Source organism: Nicotiana tabacum, chromosome 16 (assembly GCF_000715075.1).
Source record: "Nicotiana tabacum cultivar K326 chromosome 16, ASM71507v2, whole genome shotgun sequence".
Taxonomy (NCBI): Eukaryota; Viridiplantae; Streptophyta; class Magnoliopsida; order Solanales; family Solanaceae; genus Nicotiana; species Nicotiana tabacum.
In genome coordinates, this window is record NC_134095.1 from 84,958,194 (window position 1) to 84,976,740 (window position 18,547).

The 18,547-nt window shown below is 35.5% G+C and overlaps 2 protein-coding genes and 1 long non-coding RNA gene across 5 annotated transcripts; 2 read left to right on the plus strand and 1 right to left on the minus strand.

Annotated features, from left to right (window-relative positions):
• Positions 1-612: 612 nt before the first annotated feature.
• LOC142170307 (putative mitochondrial protein AtMg00860) lies at positions 613-1,008 on the plus strand. Its single transcript, XM_075232188.1, has one exon. The coding sequence runs from the start codon at positions 613-615 to the stop codon at positions 1,006-1,008; it is 396 nt and encodes a 131-aa protein (XP_075088289.1).
• Positions 1,009-7,348: 6,340 nt separating this feature from the next.
• Positions 7,349-11,873, plus strand: LOC107816183 (tubby-like F-box protein 8). Of its 3 annotated transcripts, none has more exons than XM_075233015.1 (6): positions 7,407-7,504; positions 7,932-7,989; positions 8,371-8,814; positions 8,931-9,018; positions 9,720-9,852; positions 10,844-11,873. In XM_075233015.1, exons 3-6 carry the CDS (start codon positions 8,467-8,469, stop codon positions 11,553-11,555), a joined length of 1,281 nt encoding a protein of 426 aa, XP_075089116.1. In that variant the 5' UTR covers positions 7,407-7,504; positions 7,932-7,989; positions 8,371-8,466; the 3' UTR covers positions 11,556-11,873. The 3 variants fall into 3 exon arrangements, with proteins under 3 accessions (XP_016497362.1, XP_075089116.1, XP_075089117.1); XM_075233016.1 differs by lacking the exon at positions 7,932-7,989 and adding an exon at positions 7,888-7,931 and having other exon boundaries at positions 7,410-7,504; XM_016641876.2 differs by lacking the exon at positions 7,932-7,989 and having other exon boundaries at positions 7,349-7,504.
• Positions 11,874-15,720: 3,847 nt separating this feature from the next.
• On the minus strand, positions 15,721-18,176 carry LOC107816182 (uncharacterized). The gene is made up of 2 exons (XR_001654880.2): positions 17,859-18,176; positions 15,721-17,101 (listed from the first exon to the last, which is right to left on the minus strand). It is a non-coding gene; the product is annotated as an uncharacterized LOC107816182 (long non-coding RNA).
• Between the last annotated feature and the right edge of the window lie 371 nt (positions 18,177-18,547).

The following is an 18,547-nucleotide window of genomic DNA, read 5'->3' on the forward strand; positions in this document are numbered from 1 at the left end:
CAAAATTGTATCTTTTATGAAGGCTCAACGACTTCTGAAGAAAGATTGCTTGAGTCTCTTAGCTATTGTAAATGACACAAGAAAGGAAACAGTTAGTATAGAAAATGTACCCGTAGTGAGAGAATTTTCTGATGTATTTCCTGAGGATTTACCAGGATTGCCTCCAATACGAGAAATAGACTTTGGTATTGATTTGCTACCTGACACACAGCCCATATCGATACCCCATATCGAATGGCACCAGTAGAGTTGAGAGAGCTAAAGCAACAATTACAAGATTTGTTAGATAAGGGTTTTATTAGACCTAGTGTATCACCATGGGGTGCACCAGTACTGTTCGTAAAGAAGAAAGACGGATCCATGAGAATGTGTATTGACTACAGGCAGTTGAACAAGATAACAATACGCAATAAATATCCTTTGCCTCGTATAGATGACATGTTTGATCAGTTACAAGGAGATGCCCACTTTTCAAAGATTGACCTCTGTTCTGGTTATCATCAACTTAGAATCAAAGATAAAGATATTTCTAAGACTGCTTTCAGAACTCGATACGGGCACTATGAGTTTCTTGTGATGCCTTTCGGACTGACAAATGCTCCAGCTGCATTCATGGATTTAATGAATAGAGTGTTCAAGCCGTTTTTGGATAGCTTTGTAATAGTATTTATTGCTGATATCCTGATATATTCTCGTAGCCAAGGAGAACACGAGAATCATCTCAGGACTATGTTGCAGACATTGCGAGAACATCGGCTTTATGCTAAGTTCTCGAAGTGTGAATTCTGGCTAGACTCGGTATCATTCCTGGGACATGTTGTATCTAAAGATGGAATTATGGTAGATCCTAAGAAGACCGAAGCTGTGCAGAAATGGCCCAGACCTACTTCTCCTACAGAGATTCGCAGCTTTTTAGGCTTAACAGGCTATTACAGGCGTTTTGTACAGGATTTCTCCAGAATAGCATCGCCGCTGACCAAGCTAACACAGAAAAATGCAAAGTTTTAGTGGACGGAGGAATGTGAGCAAAGCTTTCAGAAACTCAAAACGTGTCTGACAACTGCACCAATATTAGCCTTACCATCAGGTTTTGGAGGATTTATAGTATTCTGTGACGCCTCGAGGGTGAGATTAGGATATGTTCTCATGCAAAATGGTCGTGTTATAGCTTATGCTTCGAGACAATTGAAAAAGCATGAGAAAAACTATCCTACACATGATTTGGAGATGGTTGCAGTGGTATTTGCTCTAAAGATTTGGAGGCATTATCTATACGGCGAAACTTGTGAGATTTATACTGACCATAAAAGTCTGAAGTATATCTTTCAGCAGAGAGATCTAAATCTTCGGCAGCGTCGTTGGATGGAACTACTCAAAGACTATGATTGTTCTATTTTGTATCATCCTGGAAAAGCCAATGTGGTGGCTGATGCATTGAGTAGAAAATCTATGGGGAGTTTGGCACATATAGCCCCTGCAAAGAGACTTTTAGCTAAAGATATTCAGAGACTAGAAGATACAGGTATCAGATTTAGTGTCGGAAATTCAGAGGCATTGTTGGCTTGTGCTCAGGCTAAGTCTTCATTAGTTGAGCATATTAAGGCCACCCAATATGAGGATGAACGATTATGTAAATATAGAGATGAGGTCTTAGCTGGTAAAAGCAAGGATATGACTGTTGAAAGTGATGGTGTTCTTCGAATGAGTGAGAGGCTATGTGTAGTAGACATAGATGGGTTGAGACATGCTATTCTTAAAGAAGCTCAAAACACTAAATACACTATACATCCTGGATCCACAAAAATGTACCATGACCTGAAGCAATTTTATTGGTGGGAAGGTATGAAGAAAGATGTTGCTAACTTTGTTTCTAGTTGTTTGACCTGTCAGCAGGTCAAGGCTGAGCATCAGCGACCCGCAGGACTACTACAACAAATTGAGATTCCAGAGTGGAAATGGGAAAACATTACTATGGATTTTTTCACCAGGCTACCACGAACCCTTAGAGGTTATGACTCGGTATGGGTGATTGTATATCGACTGACGAAATCAGCACACTTTTTGCCGGTAAAGACTACATATGGTGGAGTCAGGTATGCACAGATATTTATGAATGAAATTGTCTGACTTCACGGAGTTCCAGTATCCATCATCTCTGATAGAGGATCACAGTTCACTTCACGCTTTTGGAAATCTTTTCAAGAAGCATTGGGTACACGAGTAGATCTTAGTACTGCATTTCATCCACAGACTGACGGGCAGTCTGAACGTACTATTCAGATCTTGGAGGATATGTTGAGAGCTTGCATTCTTGAGTTTGGAGGTAGTTGGGACACTTATCTACCATTAGTTGAATTTGCTTACAACAATAGCTTCCAGTCCAATATTCAAATGGCACTGTACGAAGCACTGTATGGTAGAAGATGTCGTTCTCCTATCGGATGGTTTGAAGCTGGTGAGACTAACTTAGTGGGACCCGACCTTGTGCGAGAAGCTATGGACAAGGTCCAGTTGATCAGACAGAGATTGCTTGCAGCTCAAAGCAGAGAAAAGTCTTATGCTGATAAGAGAAGAAGAGATTTAGTGTTCACAATTGGAGAGAAAGTGTTCCTACGAGTCTCCCCTATGAAAGGTGTAATGCGGTTTGGGAAAAGAGGCAAGTTGAGCCCCAGGTTTATAGGACCGTATGAGATACTAGACCGAGTGAGAGCGGTGGCTTATCGTTTGGCACTTCCTCCTGAGTTATCCTTTATTCACCCAGTGTTTCATGTCTCAATGCTAAGAAAATGTATGTCAGACTCATCTCAGGTGATTGAAGCACCGACGATACCGCTCGATGAGAAGTTGTCCTACGAGGAGGAGCCGATGGTTATTGTTGATAGGCAAGTAAGAAAACTACGGTTAAAAAAAATTGTGCTCGTTAAAGTCTTATGGAGAAATCATACTGTTGATGAAGCTACATGGGAAATAGAAGATGTTATGCGAGTCAAGTATCCTCATTTATTTCAGTCTACAGGTACGTACCTGAGCTAAATTCGGAGACCGAATTTCATAAGATGGGGAGGATGTAATACCCTATATTTTTAATAAGGGTGTATTGGTCATTAGTATAACAACAACAATAATAATAATAATAATAATAACAATAATAATAATAATAATAATAATAATAATAAATAAACAAGTAATTAAATAATAAAATCTAGGTGGGTCAAAGCCCACCAAAAGAGGAGTGGCGTAACTGGAAACTAGAAAGGAGTTTTGAGTCCTTTTTCTTTTAGGATTTTAATACAAAAAAAAGAAGAAGAAAGATTTGGGGAAAACGGGAACGAGCCTTGCGCATCTAAAACAGAAGCTATACAAGTGGGGAAAAAGGGACGCAGAGGAGGAACAAAGGAGAAGAAGAAGGAAGAGGCTAGAAGCAAACCTTGAAAATTTTAAATATGTATTAGCTCTTATGGGTAATACTCGAACTTTTTATATGAGTTCTTTTCTTCCGGTAACTTTTTTAAATCTCGTTTCCGTTTGAATGATTCCACAAGATATAGAAAACTAATAATCAATAAAAAATATTATCGGCAGCAATGATATTTTAAATTATGTCTGATTAGGAAAAGAACTTTTCTTCTTCTTTAATATTATAGAAAATAAATTATATTTTTTAAGAAGATACTGGACTAGTTTAGGTTATTTGAGAATTAAACAAGATATCCTGAGAGTTGGGTATACTAGTTGATCCACAAAAAATAAGTCATGTCTCATGGAATGAAAACAAGGAAATAATTAAGTTCAACAAAATTTAACCGACTATACTGGTGCTCGTGGAGTTAATATATAAACTGATTTTGTAACGATATAGGTAGTTGAAGAAGTCGAACGAAGTGCTCGCAATGACAAGTTTGATATTTCTGTACGAGTATTGTGAGTAGTAATCTTACCGCAATTTGTGTTTTCATAACTTGCATGATTTACAAACGATTTTTAATATGAATATGTTACCGATTATTTTGAGTTGCATGTGGGACAAGTCTTTTACTCGATATGATACCGAAATTGTTATTTGAGATGATTACCATGGTTTTAAATATTTCCGTAGTCACTAGATCTGTTTTACCGTTACTTGAATTTACTATTATCGAAATGAAATTATATGATTTGATAAGAACCGAAATGCCCTATATTGTTTTAAAATATTTTCTACGAGTATATATGGATTACAGAGACAAGTATAAATGGGAGTAGTCATTGAAGGACCCCGTAGCTAAGGGCGGGTTCGTTAGACCTGGTGCACCTTGTAATTACAGATTATCGTTATAGCCCTCGCTAGTGGGAAGGTAGAACTAGCATACTGTTACCGACTTCCCTCGAGTATGGACTACCGTTATATTTGACTTCTTGCGAAGAAGTCCACAGTTATACCGATTACATGATCCGTTCATTGAAACCTCCCAAATATGAATATTGATATTATATAGTGGTTACCGAGCTTATTACTGAACTGTTAATTGTATTATACTACAAGAAAAGTATGATGAGACTGAAAATTATTTATTGTTTCTGAAAGGGCATTTGGATGTTATCTGTTTGAGATACTAGCATGTTTTCTGACTTGTCCCCAAATAAAAACGGTTGTGGTTAAGTGTTATTACTCCCTAAGCTAGCGACTCATTTCCCGCTAAATTTTTTACATAGACAACAACTGACACAGGCGAGGATCTCGTTAATTAGAGCGCACAGGTTGAGAACTCTTGGTGAGCCTCGCACTTGTTTGCGTGGGCAAAGATTTTATTTATTGTTATGGTCTTTCCATTGAACTCTTAGAGTTGCTCCATAGTCAGTATTTTAGTGTCATGAGTATTCTTTTGTTATTATAGTCTTATGTTGAGTATTGTTCTCATTTATCAAAGTTGGAGATAAATTAGTATTTCTAGTGGTTAGTTGGTAATTTAGTTATGGTGGAGACTTGTATTGGTAAATTGACAAGTTGTCAATTGTTTGGTATGATATTAGGATGTTTGGTTGTTGATTTAAGACAGGAAAATTTTTTGGGATGGTCCAAAAACAGGGGAAACTCTGCCCGATTTTTTGCAAAATTACCGATGAGGCTTACTTGGGAGCACTTACTCCTAAGCGCCGGTCACAATCCTAAATTGGGTCAGGCCAAAAATTCATGACAATTAGGAAAGTCACAAACAGATTAGAATAGAATATCACTTTTTTTTCTCAAATAGAATAGTACTTTGTCCAATTTACGTGACACTATCACTCTTTGAAAATCAAATAAAATTTCTTTTAGTATAATTTTCTCAAACTCTTTTTATTTGAAAAACTTGAAGGTTTTGATCTCGAGTTTACTTCGAGAATTATGTGTTTCAACTCCTGGACTTCGAACTTCTTTTTATAAAATGGGACTTATAGAATATTTTTATAGTAATGAGTAATTATAAATTTAACAACATATTTTACTTTTTGATTTATAGAATCAAAAAGCATCTGTCTCAAATCAAGGTTTTGAGCTCTAGTTTACATCGATAATGAAGTATTTTAACTCCTGGACTTCTAACCTTTTTTTATAACAGATATGTACAATTATTACATACATTGACAGAACCTCATACCAATTAATGTCAACTCCTTAGGTGAGAAATGTGAAATCCTAATAACATATAATTTCAACATTTTCTTGCTTAATGTAAGTCACTCCAACTTATTTAGAGAACGACCAAAAAAAATGATATAATTATAGATATTTCCGTTCCACAATCAATTCAAAGTACGTCACATATTTCCTAAAAAATATTGGACCTCGTTTTCATTCCTGTGTTTAATTCTATTAAAATGCAGCAAAGCTTTATCTCTTATCTTCCATCATTTACCTATCCGTTATCTTTGAAAATCTCGTTTGAACATAAAAAAATGTAAGATTTAAAAAAGCACTTTTTGAAGTTAAGTTGAAAAGAGTATTAAAATTACAATTATATTTGAATTTGCATTTCACTTGAAACAAATTAATTATAATTTTGTGAGGGAAACAAGTTTTATGTTTTACTACTTTCTCAAACTTGAAACTTATCTTCTTCTTTTTTTTCTTCTTTCAAATAATCATCCCACTGTGTGACCAAACAATATTTTAAAAAGGTTTGAAAATAGTAAAAAAAAATTATTATGAACATAAAACAAATTACTCTGCATCAAATTTGTCCTTATGAACATAAAACAAACTACCTCGGTAAATAGATTCCTAACCAACTTGTTCATATTCTTTGTTGTCGATCTTGGGCACAAATTTGTAAAAGTGTAATAACATAAAATAAACTACCTTGCATCAAAACATTCAAGAGAAAACAAAACAAAAAAAACCAAGCCCTTTTTCTTCTTTTTTATTATCTTTTAAACGAAAAGCAAAAAAATGTTACTGTACCTTACCAAAGAAAAAAAAATGCTGTAAGGACAAAAAGGTAAATTCGAAAAAAGGTCCCCCAACCAAGTGACAGTAATACTATTGAAACTCAACTCCACATTTACTAACCTTACATCTCCGACCTTTACCCCATTTTTGGTCCCTAGGGGATAACTTACTCCAACCATTTTCTTATTTTTTTCCTCAAACTTTTTTATATTCTTATCTCTCTTCTATATTATATTATTATCTTTCATTTCAATTTTATTTTTTAATTTCCATTAAACAAATTCCATCTTTTTTATTTTTATTAATTTGTAATTTCCATAATTAAAACAATTCCATAAAATTTTAAATAATATAATTTGTAAGCAATTATTATAGATTAACTAATAATTCAAATAAAAGTGAAATCATTGTGATACAAGATTAATTAAATACATATTACATAACGATAAAATTCATTCGAAATACTAGATAAATATTCAATTTCAACCTCTAGTATTCTCCCATAAATGATCTATTAATGCATTACGAAGTGCAAAAATAAGCATCTTTGTTCTTAATTCTTCTATGTCGAAATAAAAATTCTTGAAATCGTTGATTTTTATCTACTGCCAATTCTACATAAAAATAATAAATGCACGAAAATTAATTTATCAAAATTATACACCAAAGTTAAGATATAATATTAATATTATAAATACATTACATAAACATAATTAAGTATATATAAAGAGATAAATTAAAAGATTAAATAATAAAATAATAATAAAAAAGTGATGAATAATAATGGGGGAGATGAATAGTGTACCCCATATTTGAGATAACACTATTCATCCCATTTTGGGGACAAAAATGGGGAGGGTTGGAGCTAAATTCCTCCAAATATTTCTCCATCGGGACGGGACAAGGTTGGAGATGGCCTAAATAAAAAAAATAAAAAAACAGCCACAGTACCTTTTTTATATAATTAAAACCAAAAGCCCGTGAAGAGGATTTAATAGAGGCTTTGGTATCCGCTGGGTAGGAATGAGCTAGAGAGAGAGAGAGTCAGGTAGACTTTCCAAGTGTTTAGAGAGAGAATAAGAAAGAAGATCTATGGTGAGTTTTTTGAATACTTTGTTTCTTTAAGTAGCAGAGTGTAATTTATTTGGTTTCATGCTAATTTTTTGGTGAAACTTCCATGATAAAGATTTTACCCAGAAAATTTATTTGATTTTTCTTTCAAAATTTCCGGGTTTTCAGCTAAGTAACATTTTGATTAAAAACATTGCTGCTTAATTTGTCTGTACAAACAGTTTTTGTTTAAAGTAAACCATTAAACATAATTTTGTATGTGCGAGACCGGATTAGCCTAAGTGTGACACTTGTGAACTATTTAGGAAATTTCATTTCTTTGTATATATCTCTGTTTGTCTCTTTTTCCTGTTGATGGGGCTAGAAAAAATCAAATCTTTTATCTTCTGTTATTGTTTTCTTACCAGGTAGCAAAAATTGAATTTTCCCCTTTTTTGGGCCATTGTTTCAGGTCAAGAAATGAACTTTTTGCATCTTCTGCTCCTTTTTTGCCATTGGTTTAATGGATGGTCTGTTGCTATAAACTTATAAAGGAGTTTGTATTACCCCCTCCCCCTCCCTAGCAGATTAGAAAATGAGAGAGAAATGTAGCTGTTTTTTTTTTTTTGGGGGGGAGGGGGGGGGGGGAGGTGTTAAAATTCTTTTGAGATTTAACTTTTTATGAATGATGAAGAGGGTCTTGTAGTCTTGTTTCCTAATGTAATTTAAACAAGTAGGAAAGAGGCCTCCAGTAAACTCTCTAGTTTTGGACTACTTTAAGAGCCTTCTTTTGCAGGAATCTTCTTTTCTTGCTTTGTACTTTTCCTCATCTACCTCTGTCCACCTCTTTTATTTTCTTTGTGATTAAGGTATGCAGAGTAGTTTGAATTGATACCTTACTCCCTCTTCAGGTATTTATTGTGCACGGATGTTGGGGATTTGAGTTCATTACTCCAAAAGATTCACATATAAAAGGTAACCTGTGAAGCCTTGCTCTGGTCCAGTAAATGTCTTTCCGCAGTATCGCTCGTGATATTAGGGATAGTATTGGAAGCTTATCTAGGCGGAGTTTCGAGGTTAGGCTGTCTGGTTATAACAGAGGGAAGTCTCAGAGTGCTGTCCATGAGTTGCATGACCAGCCTATAGTCATTCAAAGCAGTTGTTGGGCAAGCCTCCCACCAGAGTTACTTCGTGATGTAATTAAAAGACTGGAGGCCAGTGAGAGTACGTGGCCTGCTCGTAAACATGTTGTTGCATGTGCAGCTGTTTGCCGTTCATGGAGGGAAATGTGCAAAGAAATTGTTCAGCGTCCAGAGTTGTGTGGAAAGTTGACCTTTCCGGTCTCTCTTAAGCAGGTGATTATGGTTCTTTAGTTTTCCCCCTGTCTCTCTATTGTTTTGGACTAGGTTTAAAGTGGGAAATGAGAGCTATATCATTGTTGTAATGTTTGTTATCCAATTCCCTTTTGCAGCCTGGTTTTCGAGATGGAACCATCCAATGCTTTATCCGAAGAGACAAAGCTAATACAACTTACCAACTTTTCCTTTGCCTTAGCCCTGGTATGTTTGTCTTACTCGCTTATGCGGACTGACATGTAGTCTAATTTAGATCTTTTGCTCATATGTGAAGCTTCATATGTTTCCACCGTCATTTGATGTCTCCCTTTCTTGCATTTGATCCTTTAGGATATAAAAGTTTTTTTTTTCTTTCTAAATCATGGATTAGATTAGATTCATTTCTGTGGTTTGCCAGAAGAATCATCTTACTCTGTACGTAATCCACCAAGGTTATGCAAAACTCCCTTGTTTCACAGAGTGAAAGATGGAATCAGGTAGTTCTTGTGGAGGTGTCTAACTAACAAATGAGGGGTTGATTTTTGTGCATATATGTTTGTTTGCTTAGGCGAACTTGACAGCTATTGACAGAAAATTCAGATGATGATTCACAAAAGGATGTTTTTTTCCTCCTTTTGTGGACTGTTTGAAGAGCACGAAGTTTTGATTCTGGTTAGGTGGGATTCTTCTTTTTTTCTTTTGGTAATCACTTCCTAGTGTGTAATGTCATGACTGTAGGAGTTACAATTCTGCATTTTCATCAATACATACTTTGTCGATGGTGGAAAAGGATTCTTAGTTAATGGTTCAGAACCATTTCTGAAGCTTCTCGATATTTCCCTTTTAAGTTTATACAAACCTATATTACCTTGTTTTCATCAAAAACCCAGCATCCTGATGTTTTTTCCCATTCTGTTTTTCATCAGCCTTGCTTGTAGAAAATGGCAAGTTTCTTCTTTCTGCAAAGCGTAATCGGAGAACCACTTGTACGGAGTACGTCATCTCTATGAATGCAGATAACATATCAAGGTCAAGCAGCTCTTATATTGGAAAACTGAGGTAATGCTTCAAGAGAGTTCAAATCCTTAAATTTCTTTAGTTTTGTTGTCAAACGAGATCGTGATTGGCTAAAGGAATGTTATTAAAAATATTTAAAATGGCTCACGAAATGTACAAGGTAGAAAATGTGGAATGATGAATGGAATCTCCAAGGTTCTATCCAAAGAAAGAGAGGGTTCTATGATTTCTTCAACCTTCTTTCCTTACCAAAGAAAAGAAAAGAAAGGAAAGGGAGTTTTATGGGGGGAGGAAACTAGTGAAATGTTCTGCTTGGATTCTGTCCTTTCAGGCCAAGGGCAATCAGGCTTATACCTTTCTATATAAGAAACTAGTCAAGTCATCAATTTGGATTCTATCCCTTTTGGCTGTGGAATGAGGCTTTGAATAATATTGAGCGCATGGATGCATTTTTGGTGATTTGAAATGGTTTGCTCTTTTATATGTTTCATTCTGCAATGCTGTAAATTGCTATGGTAGCAATTTGACAGGCAACAGATGGATCATGTGCCAGTCATGTCTAATATTGAGCCTGTCCTGATATCCTATTTGGGTTATATTCCTTAATTTGTTCGACTTTTATTCCCTGAATTGTCTTGGAAAAAAGGTGAATAATTTGTTAAACATGTGAATATTATTATGTGTATGTGATGGAATTTGTCATAATGAATTTAGCCGTTAATGAGACAAGAGGGGTTGCTCTGATGGTAAGCAACCTCCACTTCAAACCAAGAGGTTGTGAGTTCGAGTCTCCCCAAGAGCAAGGTGGGAAGTTCTTGGAGAGAAGGATGCCGGGGGTCTATTTGGAAACAGCCTCTCTACCCCTCAGGGTAGGGGTAAGATCTGCGTACACACTACCCTCCCAGACCCCACTAAGTGGGATTATACTGGGTTGTTGAATTTAGCCGTTAATGGACATGATAATTCTGATGCAAGTTTCCGCTTCAGGCCAATTGCAAAAGGCTTTTTAACTGTTTCCGTTTCTTCTTTTTAGGTCAAATTTTCTGGGCACGAAGTTCATAGTTTATGATATGCAGCCACCGTACAACAGTTCTAGTATACCCCCACCTGGTGGAAGCCGGAGATTCAACTCCAAGAAAGTTTCTCCCAAAGTCCCTACAGGAAGCTACAAAATTGCACATGTTACTTATGAACTGAATGTGCTCGGCACCAGGGGCCCACGTAGGATGAATTGTGTCATGAACTCAGTCCCTGCCTCGGCCCTTGAACCGGGAGGCATTGTCCCATGCCAACCTGAACTTCTCCCTCCCAATCTTGAAGACTCATTTCGGAGCATGTCCTTTTCAAAATCCATTGATACTTCAACAGAATTCGGCAGCGCTCGGTTTTCGGATATTGGGGGTCCAAGTGAAGAAGATGAACAAGGGAAGGATAGACCTTTGGTTCTCCGGAACAAGCCGCCTAGATGGCATGAGCAGCTGCAGTGTTGGTGTCTGAATTTCAGAGGGAGGGTAACCGTCGCTTCTGTCAAGAATTTCCAGCTGATTGCTGCTACACAGCGTTCAGCCGGTTCCCCAACACCAGCACAACCGGCTCAGTCATCATCAGATCATGACAAGATTATCTTGCAGTTTGGTAAGGTTGGCAAAGATATGTTTACAATGGATTACCGGTATCCTTTGTCTGCATTTCAGGCTTTTGCCATCTGTTTGAGCAGCTTTGACACAAAGTTGGCATGTGAATAGTAGAAGATTTTAGTTGATACTAGTAGTTTTCTCTTCCCTAGAGTTGCCTAAAGATTGAGTCCGTTGCAGTCATTGTGACTCTTCATTATAGCCAAGGAGATGCAGGGAGCTGTTGCAGCACATTGGACAGTTATTTTCTTTTTTTCTTTTTCCTCTTCTTGCCTCACTGTCGCGCCCCTCGTCGCTTTATCCTTCAATCATAGAGTTTAAGATGCTTCTGTTGTAATTTGTTGCCAAAGTGTTGAGTGTACTTGGTGAAAAGAACAATATAGACTTTGTACCATGTTTGATTTCCAGTTGTAACACCCTTTTGTACGATCAGCCCACCTTCTAGTGTATTTTATCAGTTTGGATTATGCTGGCCATGATGTTTGATGTTATTGCTACATCTGTGTGGAGGCCATGGTAGTTGAAATTTGATATCTGCCTTTTGTGAATGAGACTCGGGTCTGTCAATATTTTAATTTGGCTTTTTCCTTTCAAAGTTATGTACAGTTTCTAATAAATAATTTTTGCAGAAGTTTTTTAAACTAACTTATTTGGATGTCGTAATCGTAGCTAATATTTCACTTTTCTTGAAATATATATATAACTAAAACTACAGTCTTTGCAAGAATATAATACGTGAAAAGTTGGCATTGCTTCAGGCTACTATGACTGGTTCTGAAGTGGAATAGCATGTGAGCAGAATTATTCAGCTGACTGCTACTAAGCTACCGAGGAACAACGCGTGATTCGATCTCATAGAGTTCAACTCCTGCTCTTAACCCATGACCAATATGAGCTCGAAATTTCCTTTGTGGTGTGTACAGGGAAGAGAACTCCTGCTCTTAACCCATGACCAATATGAGCTCGAAATTTCCTTTGTGGTGTGTACAGGGAAGAGAAGGGAACATCCGCCAATCGGTTTTGAAAGTTCTCATATGGGCCAATGAAGCCCAGTAATAGAAAAAGTTTTCTAGGCCCATTCTTATTTTGCGAAGACGAATTTTTAAGAAAAGGCCTGAGGAGGATAGAATTGGGAAAGTAGAGTAATTTGGCACTTAGAACTAAGTTTGAGGGAGAAGTCTACAATACTAATGAGATATGGACCCGAGGGGCTAATCAATTGTCGAAAATGAACATTAAGAGGACATTAAGAGATAGATGCACTTGTTTGTTCACATATATCAGTTACATAATAGATTTTAAGATATCTCGTACCCAGAAAATCACAATTCGAATTAAAACTTTACACTTGTGTATGGGTAAAATCGGGGACAATATTACCCCCAATTCCCTGATAAAAAGATGAGAGGGAAGGACGGTCCAACGCAACTTCAAGCGAAGCCTAAGGTTCCCTCGTGTCGGAGCTCGGGAGGGATGAACGATGTATCTTGGATCGGGCATAGCTAAACAACGAATCTGGTCTAAGTATGGTTTCGAGACCACGGGAAAAAGTAAACGGTTGAACATGACAAGTAGGGAGCCGTAATATTCGCCCTCAACCTTACGGCATGAATCCTGTCCGATATCAACCGCGGATCGACATTTACCGAAAAAGAAATAGTATTTAATTATTTTTAATTTTAGGATTTAATACAATTGGTTTTGCTTCCTTCTTTTCTTAAAGTATATTGTGTCAACTAATTTTTTTGTTTAATTTTTCCTTTATAATGTTTCTGCTTTGAGAATTAGTGAAATGCATGAGCAGCTACTGTGAGGCAACAATCATTTTTTCAATTATAGTATTTACAGAAGATTAGTTTTGATTTTTTTTTTTTTTAGTTTGTAACTAATATTTTATCAACTTGAGTGTTATGTAAATACTTTCTGGGTTTTATTCCTTAATGTGTGCGTCGTTTTCTTTAATACTCCCTTCGTTCACTTTTACTTGACACATTTTGACTTTTTACGGCTTTTAAGAAAAATAATAAATGAAGTGCATAATTTACCATGATACTCGTATCAATTTATGCATATTTTATTGGATTTGAGAAAATGATTTGAAATGAATAATAAATATCGTGGGTATAACAGGGAAAACTTTTTTTGTCTCTCTTGATATGCGTAAAGTAACAAGTAAAAATGAAAATTTATTTTTAGTATACCTGCCAAGTAAAAGTGAACGGAGGAAGTATAATGTTGTAGGAAAAAAAAATATAATGTTTTAGTTACTCAATAAGATAAGCATCTCAATGAATGCATTTTTAGAATAATACAGTATTTATTTTTTAACTTTAATTTGAGTTTATAAACAAAGGTTCACTTTCACGTTCAAAAAGAAAGAAAAATAAGGAGAGAGAGAAGGAATATTTGACCACACATTTTTGTCCCTCAATGAATACATTGATGATTTGATTCAAATGTTAATTCCATTTACAATTATAGTTATTTGTACAATATCATTTACAAGAGAGAATATAAGAGTTTGGCCTCTTGCTTTTCTCAATCATGATACTCTATTCTCACTTTTATAGTTATCTTATATACTAGAAATCTATGTACCCACCAAAAACAAGAGTACAACACAAAAGTTTTCAAATTATGTTGCAGTGACAAGATGCGGTAGTCTTTCCTAATTATTATTTGATGCTAATAAAAAGCTTTGTATTTCATTTATATGATCTTCTAATATAGAACTAATAAATTTAAAAAATTTATTTGGGTAATTAGTAGCTTTAAAATGAAATTTATGCAATTTTAATTATAATTTATTTATTTTTTATTTTTTTTGAATCTCCTAAAATCTTTGTTAGTTATATAAATAATTTTCTTGGTAATGTATATATAATAAACTATATATAGCATTGCATATAAGTATTTTCTCTAAATAAATAAATTTATGAACTAACATGTGAATTAACCCAAATATGTATTGTTTAAAAGTGTTTTTTTTCTCACAGAAAAAAATGGATGATATAAGTTCATTATTAGTCTGCTGATCTCTTTGTAAATACGTTGATGTATAGAGCGAAGCGTGAGCAATTTTACTAGTGCTAATATAAAAGAAATCTGCATGTGTTGTTGACTCCTTAATAGTAAATTAGACAACTTTGGGAATGATGAAGCAACTAAAGGTTAATGGGGATCTTTACACCAACCAGCTTTATTATTTACTTTTCCTAATCGATATACATAGATTATACATAATTATACATATATTATATATACATATTATATATTTTTCGGCTACTTTTAGCTTAAGTAATTGAGTGAAGCAGTGGGTGATTATTGACATTTGAAAGCAAATTAAAAGGGAGAAAATGTGAAAAATGGAGGATTTTAGGGAAGTCCTACTTTCAAGAATTTCATATTTGCAGTTTTGCTCAAGTCTTGATCATTCACCTTTTGAAACCATATATTAATACCATCAGCTAATCTGGTAACATCAGTATTCGGCGAAATACATAAACAACCTCTTTAAGTTAGTCGTAACCCATCAACCGATTCCTTTACCATTTTGATACCTTTTCTCGACTAAAGTGCAACTCGTAACCCCTCAAGATGATATGGCAAAGCGTGTGCTGTTTAATTCACATTTGAGCGTGTGAACCCCTTAATTTTTTTTTTTTAAAAACTAACCTTAATTTTTGTGGACCCACTTACCTTCTTCTTTACTTCCCTTCAAATTTTTCACCATAGATGAAAAACAAAAGAAAAAAAAACAAAGCAAACCAAGGCCAAACCCCGTCACTCTCCGGCAAAAAATTGGCAAACAGTGTCGGCCCATAGATGAAAAATATGAATAAAACAAAGCCATGGCAGCCACCCCCATTCTCTTTCTACCCTTTTCGCTGGTTAACCGTTGCCACCACCGGAAATCCCACGAGCTGGCCGGTTGGCGACACCGCTCTCTCTTCTTTTTCTGCAACTTCTTCAAACTACTATCGCCACTGGCCCAAGACCAGCAAGATGCCAGAAGCAGAGAAATAAACATACCCACCGGAAAAACCTTCGCTATCGACTAGGCCGAAAAATGGTGACGATTGCCATCCTTCACTGCCGCTCCAGATCTGTCACCTACTACCTTTTTCCGATTGAAATTGTCGAAAATGGATACGGAGGGAGGCGTAGATATTTGGAACTTGAAAGAAGGAAAAAGATGATGAATGAACTTAACTTTTTGGTTATCAGAACCTTCAAGATTCAATCTGATTTTTTTCGTTGCCAATTTTTTTGCAGATGAAATGGTGGTCATGGGTTTAACGAGGAAGGGGAAAGGTTTGGGAAAGCATTTTCTACTTTTCTATTTTTTTTGTCTTTTCTAAAATTCACGTGGCATTTCATAATTTGTTCATTTTATGTGTCAGTGCGGTTGCATTTCACGCCCGTAATGTATTGGATTGGGGTGTCCATGAGTTGCACTTTAGTCGAGAAAAAGTGTCAAAACAGTAAAGGGTAAGTTGAGGTGTCTGTCTGATTTTTTAGAACAATTTAAACTTAAAGGAGTTGTTTATGATTTCGCCTAAGTATTTTATGGCATGATTCTCATTTGATGCTGTTTGGTATAATGGCCCTTCAGTCTTTTACCTAGCTCAAACAAGTAAAGAAAGTTTAACAAATCCAACATTTTTTGGGATAAGAATTACAATAACAAAAAGGTTGCTTAAACTCATTGAAGAGCCAAAAACAAAGTGAGATGCAATTTTGTGCTCTGCACTAACTAATTATGAAAATAACATAACAATTAAAAATTTGTTCGGGTGGATCCTACTCACCATACATTTGACCCTTCAGAAGTTTTTAAGCCATAGTTTGACATTTCTTTAAACTCCATGAATTTTTTCTGTCTTCTCCAAAATCTTATTTGATCAATTTAGAACTTATTTTATATTGTTTGTTCCCTTTGAATTTAATTTTTGGCATTTTTAACTTCTAACTCTTGTAATTCTCTTGCCAAGTCAACCGAAAAACATAGAGATTGTACAATTTTTTTGGTTTCTCAATCGGGGTTTGGTAGGCGCATTAGGGCGACAAATGTGGATTTACATCGTGTAAAGACCATTAAAAGGGAAGCATTTTCTACCAGAATTATTTTCATATCTAGAGCTCGAATTTGGAACCGGATGGATCCTAACCATTCTACCACAACTTTTAGCAGTGACTTCGGTCGGATCTCTTGATGTCCGTCACTATCTTCCTATTATTGTTATTGTTTCGATTCATATTTCTCAAAAGTTGGATCCCACTTTAATAGCTCCGAATAAATTAAATGTGTGTATTCAGGGGCGGATTTAGGGGGCGAAAGGGTGTTCATCTGAACCCCTATCGCCGAAAAATTACACTGTATATAAAAAGGCAAAATTTATTTTTACCTCTATATATTATGTTTTGAGTCCCGTTGACACGGTCCAAAAGCATAACTTAGTGGTTAAAGGGGTTCAAAACATTTGTAAGGTCATTGATTCTATTCCCACTAGCTACAACTTTTCTAACTTTTTTCTTTTTTGAACACCCTTAGCGGTAATCCTGACTTCGCTACTGCGTGCATTAGGATATGAAGACTTTATATTCCGCAATGACAAAAGCACTTTTTCACTCTTCCACATGCTAGGGGACTTCACCTGAAAAAAAAAAAAATAGTTCCATACTAACATATTCAGGTCCATAATCCACGCTAATACAACACTCTGTCTTTAAACCAACCTTTCCCCTAGTGTAGTATCAAAACAGTCTGTTTGCATTTTCTAAAAATTAAGACCAATAATGAATAAAGCTGAAATATACAAGCAGCTTTCAGGCTTTCAATGATCAGTACATCTCCACAAAAGGAGCACCTACATTAATATTAACTGTAATGAAGTTTAACCAAAATGTAAAGACTTTTGACTAATAATTCCTAGAGTCTGATACCTGCAGACAGCTAGCTAGTACCAAGGGATTCAAGAATTGAAAGATCAAATTTATTCAAGCGCTAGCCCAGGCTAATCAGCTTGTCTGAGATGATGACTCTCAAACCATAAGTAAAAAAGAAAATGTGGATAAACATGGAATTTTGTGAATTCTTTCTTAGTAGAAAATGCCATTGTTGAACCCCTGATTAATGACAGAGGTTCTTTGGCAAGATTAATGACAGATATCTGAGAAGTGAGCACTATATATCCTAAGCATCTTGACTGAAGTACTAGTCTAACCTGCACTATCAAATGTGGTCCGGCCTTTCCCCTGACCCCACGCATAACGAGAGCTCAGTGTACCGGGCAGCCTTGATGTAACTATGTCAAACAAACTTTTGTTTGACATGGACAAATGACATCAACCTTTTAAAGGACAAAAACATAATATTGGAAAAGTTGAATGTACATCGCAGCCAACATTTACCTGTATCCAATACCACTACCAGCCCGAGTGCATTTAGACCTCAATGTTAATGGCGATCCCCAAAGTTTAATGATGCGATATGATTGTACTCGCCGGATAGAGATGATGGTTTTCCGCTGATGTCTACAAGTTGACCATAATAAATATATAGGCAAAACAATCTATATATAGCAGTTTGATCTCGCCTATTCATAGATAACAGGTTGCTTCCCGACTCAAAACTACTTGAAATTAAACTGTTCATCCTTTCAAGGGACAGTTAGATTAGACTGATTCTGTTTTTTGTTAATCTTCCTAGTATCAGATCAGACCGTTATTAAGAAGACTAACAAAGAATATGTTAAATGTTCATCCTAAGATGTTTATATAGAGAAAAGATGACCTTTTTTAATGAATAAATATCATTGTTTAGGTCATCGATCATCCTTTTGATGCCTTAAAGATAATTAATATTTTAAACACATCAATCTAAGCGTTATATTAAAAAGTTGCTGCGCAATTGGGACCGGTGTTTAGCTTTTATTTTCGAGCTTTAACATTGATTGATAGAATGAATTTTAACAAAGTACAACTGTCTAATGATAAGAATATAATAACATCAAGATTGAAAGATCATTGAGTGAATCTGAAATTTTACCATATCAAGCTGGAATGTGGTGGAATATATGTGATTCCTCCCCTCTTAACCA

Coding starts and splice junctions, on each gene's coding strand:
- LOC107816183 (XM_016641876.2), top strand. CDS start 8,467: ATGTCTTTCCGCAGTATCGCTCGTGATATTAGGGATAGTATTGGAAGC. Junction 8,815..8,930: donor TTCCGGTCTCTCTTAAGCAG/GTGATTATGGTT, acceptor TCCCTTTTGCAG/CCTGGTTTTCGAGATGGAAC. Junction 9,019..9,719: donor TTTCCTTTGCCTTAGCCCTG/GTATGTTTGTCT, acceptor GTTTTTCATCAG/CCTTGCTTGTAGAAAATGGC.
- LOC142170307 (XM_075232188.1), top strand. CDS start 613: ATGGATTTAATGAATAGAGTGTTCAAGCCGTTTTTGGATAGCTTTGTA.